This window comes from Arachis ipaensis, chromosome B3 (genome assembly GCF_059453495.1).
Source record: "Arachis ipaensis isolate K30076 ecotype BB chromosome B3, ASM5945349v1, whole genome shotgun sequence".
In the NCBI taxonomy this organism is placed as follows: Eukaryota; Viridiplantae; Streptophyta; class Magnoliopsida; order Fabales; family Fabaceae; genus Arachis; species Arachis ipaensis.
Window position 1 is genome coordinate 44367870 of NC_142438.1, and position 10256 is coordinate 44378125.

The 10256-nt window shown below is 35.0% G+C and overlaps 1 protein-coding gene across 1 annotated transcript; it reads left to right on the forward strand.

Moving 5' to 3' along the window:
* The first annotated feature begins 6879 nt into the window (after positions 1–6879).
* LOC107630433 (G-type lectin S-receptor-like serine/threonine-protein kinase LECRK1) lies at positions 6880–9554 on the forward strand. Its single transcript, XM_016333553.3, has one exon. The coding sequence runs from the start codon at positions 6936–6938 to the stop codon at positions 9330–9332; it is 2397 nt and encodes a 798-aa protein (XP_016189039.1). The 5' UTR covers positions 6880–6935; the 3' UTR covers positions 9333–9554.
* The last annotated feature ends 702 nt before the right edge of the window (positions 9555–10256 follow it).

The following is a 10256-nucleotide window of genomic DNA, read 5'->3' on the forward strand; positions in this document are numbered from 1 at the left end:
ATTATTTCCTTAATTAAACTAACACTGGGAGAAAAATATGGAACCAATTTCTCTCCTATCCTACACCAGATGACGATTTATACACACAATCGATATAATTTACCTTAGTGTGCAACAAAAATCGACCTTTACCTTATTATGCAACAAAATAATAAACAGGCATTTAACTAAGTACTTGAGATAAGTAAAAACTGAACTTACATGATGGCCACAGGTCCCATGCCAACCATTGTAGGAACCACAACTGTGTTGAAGGATAACCCAACCTAACCTTTATATAGTCAGGCCTGCAATAACTCACACATTCATTGAATATTACTAGATCGGAAAGAAAAATAAATGTTGTGAAGTTTGGTGATATACTAGATTAATGAAGACCATAGTCGGGTGTCAATTATCTATTATGGTGGCTAGATGATTACTGTCAGGGGAGTCACATAGAAATTTGTAAATTTTGTCAATTTTTTATGCCTGCGACTCTTACAGACTTTCCAACCATTGAATTATAACATGATTGCAATGTTAAGTTTTCATGTCAGGAGATTGAAATTTATTATTCCTAGTATTTGGACAAGTTACTCCAAGATAAGAGCAATTTTATGCTATTTAAATTATGGACGAACTAGTATAACTAACTCACAAGTCACAATCGTAGACCATATCATGTACATGGATCTATATGTAGAATAAGAACACATCAGTATATACATAATAAAATTCCAACACTGAGTTTTCGTCAATGAAAGTTTATTTCAGGAAACTTCAACACCAGTTTTTTTATCTTTCTTTTCTCTCAGTTTTGCATTTACATTATAGAAGAAAAAATCACAGACTATCATAGATAACTAATTTGCCTCAGACTATCTCCAAAAAAATAATCATCAATGATATTTCGTCACCCTGCAGCAATTTAATAACAATGTCATACTGTAGTCTTCGACAAACAGAACAAACATGAAAGTTAATGTTAAGTTATTGAACCTTCTAGAGGTGTTGTGCTTCTGGTTTTCTTCTTTTCATCCGTCGTTGATGACGAAACCTCCTTCTCTCTTGCAGCTGCTTCTCTCTTCATTTTCTTCAACTCTACTTCCATGGCTTCCATCAGTCCATCACCTTTCATTGTAAGCATCTGAAACAAACAACATCTAAAATCCTTAGTTCAATATCAGAAGGATGCTTATGTGACAAGGCATTAATTAATAGCTATCAACACTACCTTAATTTCTTCATGTTTGGCTTGCAAGTTACTGTCTTCAACTTCACAAGACTTCCTCAGATTCACGACTTCTTTTTGAAGCTTATCATACAAAAAACCTGAGACCACTTCTTGAGTGCCAAAATCATTCGAATTACTTGCGTTACTTGATAATTGCTCTAAGCCCTTGCCACGACAGTTAATGCTTTTTCTCTTCTCTAGCTTTACTATTCTTTCCTCTAGATTAGCCATCATGTTCTCCAATTCTTTTTTTCCCAAATGTTCTTCATCATCATTCGGCTTGTTGTCACCCAATGCCCTTGTTAGCTCCACGCCTCTGAGTCTTACAATATGGTCATCAACCCACACAAAGAATTTGTAATGTGGTTGTTTCACCTAAATCGAATTAAACACAATGAATATATGTTGGTACAAAATACTCCTATTCAATCTAATCCACATATATCACTGTGATTAATCCCTAAACTCAAATTCTCAAAAAATCCTTTCTAATTTTTAAACTAATTTTGATATCAGATCAGGTTCGATGTCAAATCATTTTAAAATCAATTTATTTATCTAATTAGATTTATTTTCAATAAATAAACTTTTTTCCAAACCTTAATCATTTTTCAAAATTAACCAGCTCCAATATTAAATCATCTACAAGATCAACCCAATTCAACATCAAACAACTTACAAAATCAAATCATTTTTCATATCCAATTCTAAGGACATTCCCAACATTCCAAAATCACATCCACAACAACTTGACCTAAGAAAAATCAACAAAATCCAAGGTTTAAACCTCCAATCCAATAAATCACAATTTAACCCAATTTTAGCATAAACTTAGTACGCATACATGAAGAATTACGATCTTACCTTTAATAATGGGCATCCAAAAAATAGCCTATTCAAGTTGGTATTTGTCTTCGACATGTAAAAGATGGCATATTTTTTGCAGAAGAATCTTGGGGACACACCATCTTTCACATTCCCAGGTTGCAGCGAATTTAGGGTTGCATATCCAACTTTGAGTTCGTGCTGTCCGCCGTCTCCACCTCTGCTTCGCCTCGTGCTTGAGCAACATGCATCACTGGCCATCAATCTATTAACACCACCATGAAGAACTATGATCAACTACTGTATTCGAAATTGAACTAGTCTTCTTTCACGAACAGTGATTACAGAAAGTGAGTAATAGAACAAATAACACAAAGTTGGAAGTGAAATTCGAAAAAATACAAACGCATGAGCTAGAAGAAGAAGTAGTAGGCCTTACAAGGTTATTTGGAGAGCGTTTCACAGTCGGGTGGCCAGATCCTAGCCGGAGAGTAAATAAGTTAGGGTATTCGAGGGAATCGAAAAAACTTAACCCTGCAGGTGAGTCACCGAAAAATACAAACGCATGAGCTAGAAGAAGAAGTAGTAGGTAGGGTCTTTGAGGGATTTGGAGAAGAGGAACACTGACGGTGAGTCACCAAAGAATACAAATGCATGAGATAGAAGAAGAAACAGTGGGCCTTCCAAGGAGGGTTTTGCTTCGACGAATTCACCCCTAATTTTTTTAATTTTGAAACATTTGGTAAAAAATAACTATTTGCACATTGTACCCATTCATATTGGAGTACATATACGTTAGGTGGTATAATGTAAATAACATAGAATACAATGCAGTTTGAAAACATTTAATGAATCAATTAATGAACTTTTAAAATTTTATTTGATCAACGGCTGTGATGATGACACCCAATCAAGGGTAAATAACCCTTACAATTCTATAGGGTTTGGAAGAAATCACCTTATTTATGTGAGTGTTTTATTTTTTGGACATGACATTGACTGGGTGACCCGACCCACACCAAGAGAAGAGAACCGAGTACAACCCAATTCACAAACAACCCATCTGTGCTGAACCCACGCCATAGCTGTTGCATCGCCTAAAGAATTGTGCCTACGATAAAGCTGCTGTGCAAATTGATCTGAGCAAGGCGAGCACATAGAGACATGGATAAAATGATGGCCCGAGTTAGGCAAGAGGCATCAATAAAAAATCAGACGGCGTTGCAGTTCTCTCATCGGCGGTAGTTTCACGGTATCCTCGGTTGGGCGTTAGCTTGAAGACAAGGAGATGGAGATTTGGTCGCAAGGTACACTGCTCTTCGATTCTTAGAATTGGAGTGAGGTGGCGGTGGCTTTCGTTGGCCGGAGTAGAGCCTCCCCCAGCAGTGACAGTGATTGGAGAACCTATGGCAGATCAGCCTCTTTCTTCAACCTCAACTGCGATTTGTGCAATGGAGCTTAGATGAGAGGAAAACACTACTGCATGCCTATCTTTGGTCCATAGCTGCGTCGTTGGAACGTTGGTGGTATTGCTGCTGCTACCTATTGGCGGTGACTCCCCCGATTGGAGATACCAATGTTGGGGAAAGAATCGGTTGTGGATGATTCATTTGTGTATTACTGGTAGTATCGTCCCTGTTTGGCAAGGCTCCATAGTTCCTAGCCTCCCTTCGTCATCTCTGATGGGCCACGACAACACTATCTTTCCGATGGCATCTATATTATCAAATTACACTCACACTCCTCATGTATTATCAATTTCCATAAATAGACATACATTAAAAAAAAACTTTTTTACTATACTTTGTATCATTAAGGCACTTTCCCCTCTTATACGCAATATATATTTTTTTTATTTTTTACGGTATTTTTTAGTCCGACAAGTTAAGACTAATTCGCCGCAGTACTAAGCTCCATTTAAGAGTTTGTCGTTGGCTAGTAGGTTGTTGCATGCACAAAGTGAAATTTGAATCCCCGACACTTGCTTAAGCGAATTAATGAGCTAACCACTGGACCAATCCAACTTGATTTCTTAAACGCAATACTATATATTTCAAACTACCATTCTACATGTCAAGATTGTATTAGATAATAAAAAAAATAGTCATTCTTAGGCATCAATATCTTGGCCACCAGAGACTTGGCCTCCTTTTTTTTTCATAATGTTATTGTTAGCTTAAGTTAATTTTAGGGTTTTTTACTTAAATAAAATAAACCAATATTAAAATTATTGGATTCCCCTAAATCAAATTTTGAAACGTGAATATCCTCTTTCTAATATTATATAAATCGTTCCAGAGTCATGAGAATTATATAATATGTTAACCATGCCACCCAGAAATGATTTTTGCATGGATGATCAAGGGGAATAGAGAGTAAATCGTTGTAGGGCACACAGGGTTATAGGTAACGCATAAATCGTCCCACCCTATAAAGATTCACGTGATTTTGAGATAAAACACAAAGGCTGGGCACGATTAACGTGTTAAAGCAAACCCTTTCAAGCCTGGCACGATTTATGTATAATAGGGTACTTTTATTTATAATATTTTAATTTAAATTATAGCTATTTAAATTTTAACTTAAAAAATAAAAATATATTTTTTATAATTTCAATTATTAATTTCATTGAGAAGATTAAATTAAATTAAAAAAATACTAACAAATTTTAATAAAAAGAATACTAAATTTTAATACATAAATTTAAGTTTTTTCTTTAAAAAAATTGTCAAAAAATGTTAAAAAATATTAATTTTGCATAATATAAATTTATGTTGCTTTAAGTAACATAAATTTAAGTTTTTATGAAATTTTTAGTATTCGTTGTTTATATAATTTTTTTTAATCATTTTTATTGATGCCTATTTTTTATAGAATTTTTTTTGTCATTTTTTTATTTGGCTTTTGTATAAATTTTAATTATTATTTCTATTAAAAAACAAAATTAAATAAAAAAAGAATACTAAAAAATTATAATAAAAAAATACTAAATTTTAATACATAAATTTAAGTTTTTTTAAATATCAAAGGGTGTTAAAAAATATAATTTTACATAATATAAATTTATGTGTTTTTGAGTAACATCAATTTAAGTTTTATAAAATTTTTAGTATTTGTTATTCATGTAATTTTTTTAATAATTTTTATCTATGCATATTTTTTATAGAATTTTTCCATCATTTTTTAATATATAAGTTACAAAAAAAATATGCATCGATCAAAATTATTAAAAAAATTACATGAGCAATCTATAAAAAATATGCATCAATAAAAATTATTAAAAAAATTACATAAATAATAAATACTAAAAATTTTATAAAAACTTAAATTTATATTACTCAAAAACACATAAATTTATATTATGCAAAATTATATTTTTTAACACCTTTAGACTTTTTTTAAAAAAAAAACTTAAATTTATGTATTAAAATTTAGTGCTCTTCTTATTATAATTTATTAGTATTCTTTTTTTTATTTAATTTAGTTTTTTTAATAAAATTAATAATTAAAATTATAAAAAAATAATTAAAATTTATACAAAGTCAAATTAAAAAAATGACAAAAAGAATTCTATAAAAATTATGTATCAATAAAAATGATTAAAAAAATCATATGAACGAATACTAAAAATTTTATAAAAACTTAAATTTATGTTACTCAAAACAACATGAATTTATATTATTCCAAATTATATTTTTTAACACTTTTTGATATTTAAAAAAAATAAATTTATATATTAAAATTTAGTACTCTTTTTATTATAATTTGTTAGTATTTATTTTTTAATTTAATTTAATCTTATTAATGAAATTAATAATTGAAATTATAAAAAGTATATTTTTATTTTTACCAAAGATAGAAGACTCAAACCCGCAACCTCTTAATTGAGTATGGAGAGACTATGCCATTTGAACTATTACTCATTGACATTTTTATTTTTTAAGTAAAAATTTAAATAGATATAATTTAAATTAAAATATTATAAATAAAAGTACCTTATTATACATAAATCGTGACAGGTTTAGAGAGAATTTGCTTTAACACGTTAATCGTGCCAAGCCTGTATGTTTTAGCTCAAAATCACGTAAATCTTTGTAGGGTGGGACGATTTATGCTTTACCTATAACCTGGTTAACATATTATATAATCCTGATGCTCCTGAAACGATTTATATAATAATAGAAAAAATATATTTACGTCTCAAAATTTGATTTAGGAGAATCCAATAATTTTGGTATTGATTTATTTTATTTAAGTAAAAAACCCTTAATTTTGGGTTGAATTTCCTACAAACTTTTTCGTTTTTTGATTTTTGGCAATTATCTGTCACACGGTTGTTCAAGTCGTTATCTCCTCTACCCTACAATAACTCGTTTTGATTAGAACTGATTTAGAAGTTCTAAGTTGGAATTTAGTGATATGTGTCCCCACTCCTGAAGACTTCCAAAAGTCTTGCTTTGCTAATTTATACAAAACACTTTCGAAGTAATTTCCTTTCCTTTATTAATTTAGGAAAAGTATAGGGTACCAACATGGTATCTGCCAACTTCTACCAACTCTTATTTATAATTGTGTTTCATGGAAGTGTGTTTGTGGATGTGTCTAATAATTAATATATTTTAAATATATATATAAAGAGACACATCTAGAAAATATATCTATAAAGACACTTCTATTAAACACAGCTATAAAAAAGACATTTTTATTAGACACATCCACAAACACACTTTCATAAAACACAATTATAAATAAAAATTGGCAAAAGTTGTGCTAACGTAGCGGAACCGATTAATTTATTAACATGAATGAATGAATTATATGCACTAGGCATATGCATATAACGGACGTAGGCAATATTGGATCATAAACAATAAAACAAACTTTTATTATTATCATGACAGGTGCTAATGTTGCAGCGGCAACAACGGCGCTCCTTCTTCTCATCACGACCATTTCCTCCTCATCGCAAGACCCACGTCATAATCAGATACCACTTGGCTCAGCTCTTTACCCAACTACTCAGCCCACTTCATGGCTTTCCCCTTCCGGCCTCTTTGCATTTGGCTTTTACCAGCAGCAGCAGGCCAATAATAATGGCGGTTTTGCCCTTGGGATTTGGTTGGTTGGCAGAAACGGAAGCAAAAACACAGTGGTATGGACTGCAACAACCAGTGATGATCCGCCGCTCACTCCGAATGCAAGACTCGAACTAACCAAACAAGGTAAACTTGTTCTTGAAACACAAGAGAGTAATAATCTTATTGCTAATACCAGTGAAACTGCTTACTCTGCCTCCATGCTTGATTCTGGAAACTTAATTCTCTACCACCAGAATTCCACCATCATATGGCAGAGTTTTGACCACCCAACTGACACAATCCTAGGGGGCCAGTCTCTACCATATGAAGCTCAACTGCTGTCTGGTTATAGCTCGTCATCAAGAAAACGATTTATTCTCGCCATGCAGTCTGATGGGAATCTTGTTCTGTATCCTGGAGACACGGCGAACACACCCATCGATGCGTATTGGGCATCTGGAACTTTCAACCCTCCCGGTCTCAAGTATCATCTTTACCTTGATGCCAACGATAGCTCTCTGCTCATCAAGGACAACACTTCAAGCATCCAAAGGGTTCTCTATTCTGGTTCATCTTTGCCGGGAAGAGGAAGCAAAATATATCGTGCTACACTGGATACTGATGGATTCTTCCGGTTGAATGCGCATGATATCAACAATGCCAACCTCTACACTCTCTCGGGATGGCCACAAGGCAACAATTCTTGTTTGGTAAAGGGTATCTGTGGCCACAACAGCATCTGCAAATTCGATGCCAGGAAGCCACACTGCACTTGTCTTCCTGGATACGACTATATTGATCCCAACCAACACAGTCTTGGTTGTAGAAGAAACATTTCCCAACCAAACTGCGCTGGAAAAGATTACATGGTCCCTATGCAAAATTTGGTGTGGGCCAATCGTCCTTATTACGCCGCGGCCAAGAAGTTGCAGAAAGAGGAATGCGCATCCTCTTGTTTGGTGGATTGCAAGTGCTGGGCTGCTCTTTATACCAACGGGCTCTGCATCAGGCAAGAGCCCCCTCTCAGGTATGCTAGATTCACGGTGCAAGACGAACAACCCTCCTCCGCGTTCTTGAAGGTCGGAAACATGAAGCTCAATGCTCCTATGCCTGTGCCTGATCAACCACCTCAAAAGAGTAGTACTAGTGACAAAGCAATTCTGCGTATTGTTCTTGTTACCTCCATTTTCACTCTGATTTTCTGCTCAACTATTGGGATATCTTGCCATTTGATGTCGAAGATTCGAGTTCTCAAGTACAAGAGGCTCTTGGAGATTAGGGACTTGGGGCTGAATGAGGAAGTGGCTTTGAGGAGATTTTCATACAGTGAGCTCAAGAGAGCAACCAACGGTTTCAAACAAGAATTGGGAAAGGGCTCTTTTGGAGCAGTGTACAAAGGGGTTTTATACAAGGAGGGAAGAAGTAGGAGACTCATTGCGGTGAAGAGACTTGAGAAGTTGGTTGAAGATGGAGAAAGAGAGTTCCAAGCAGAGGTGAGAGCCATTGGAAAAACACACCACAGGAACCTTGTTCGCTTGCTTGGCTTCTGTGCCGAGGGTCCCAAAAGGCTTCTGGTCTATGAATACATGAGTAATGGTTCCCTTGGGAAGCTTCTCTTTGGCGATGAAAGGCTTCCAGATTGGGATGAAAGAGTCAGAATAGCTCTGGATATTGCAAGAGGGATCCTCTATCTGCATGAAGAATGTGAGGCACCCATCATTCACTGCGACATAAAGCCTCAAAATATCTTGATGGATGAGTTCTGGACTGCCAAAATATCTGATTTCGGGCTAGCAAAGCTTCTCATGCCGGATCAAACAAGAACCTTCACAGGAGTTAGAGGGACAAGAGGGTACTTGGCCCCTGAATGGAACAAGAACACACCAATAACAGTGAAGGCTGATATCTACAGCTATGGGATAGTGCTTCTTGAGACAGTGTGTTGCAGGAGAAACCTTGATGTTAATGTGTCAGAGCCAAATGAGATTCTTCTGTCTGGTTGGGCCTATAAGTGCTTTGTTGCTGGAGAGGTGCACAAGCTAGTTCATCGGGAAGAAGTGGATAAGAATGTTGTGGAAAATATGGTGAAGGTGGCACTGTGGTGTATCCAAGATGAACCTGTTCTCCGGCCTTCAATGAAGAGTGTGGTGCTCATGCTTGAAGGGGTTACTGATGTGCCAGTTCCTCCTTGCCCAACTTCTAATTCCATGTGACAAAAAAATGTCATTGTTGCTGTCTTCCCTGAGTTGATTTCATATATATATTTTTGTGCATTGTTTCTGTATTAATTTACTTTCAAGTTCTTATTGTAAAACCCGTGCCCTGAGCATTAAGTACAGGTGAAATAAGGCAGCAGGCTGGAGCTGTAAGAACTATTGATTTATGTCTTAGTTTGCTTCTTGTTTGAATAAATTTAGATTCTAACGAGGCAAAAACTAACCAGTATGCATGACTAAAACTAGAATAGAACATACCTCGAAACTCAAAAGAAAGGCAACTTCAACTTAATTAATATTAAGAAAGTATGGGGAGTCAATGGTTTTAGTGTAGAATGTGTACAATGAACTTAAAAAAAGGTATTTTAAAAATTAAAAATCAGATTTTTAATTAATTATTTAATAATTATTTAAATCCAGATTTTGAAATTTAAAAAATTAGGATTAGTAATTAAATTCATTCACACTATATATGGTCCCTACACGCAAACCCTAGCAGAGCCATCATCCTCCATCTGTTACCTACACCCACTCTGCGCCTCATAGTCCCCTTCTCTCCTCATAGTTGGCGGCAACCATTCGACGACCAGGTAACCCAAATCTCAGCTTCGTCGTGCCCCTTCCGAAGCAGCGCCATCCCTCTTTCGCGGTCAGCAACGTGCCGCCGCGCGCCTCACCGCGAATATAACCATTTTCTTCCCCTCATGTAATCGCGCCACCGACGCTGCCGTAGACTCCAACCGATGCCGTTATAGGTTTCCGCATACGCCGCCAAAAGCTCAATGACGCCGCTATTTGAATTAAGGTGTGAGTATGGTAGATGTAACGTACGCGTGTTTGAAGACAATATCAAATCAAACACTCAATTGCTTACTTTTGATTCTTACTTATGTCTCCTGGTCTGTTCAAGTTTTTTTTTTG

Bases quoted from the DNA above. Each gene is read 5' to 3' on its own strand.
- LOC107630433 (XM_016333553.3), top strand. From the start codon at position 6,936: ATGACAGGTGCTAATGTTGCAGCGGCAACAACGGCGCTCCTTCTTCTC.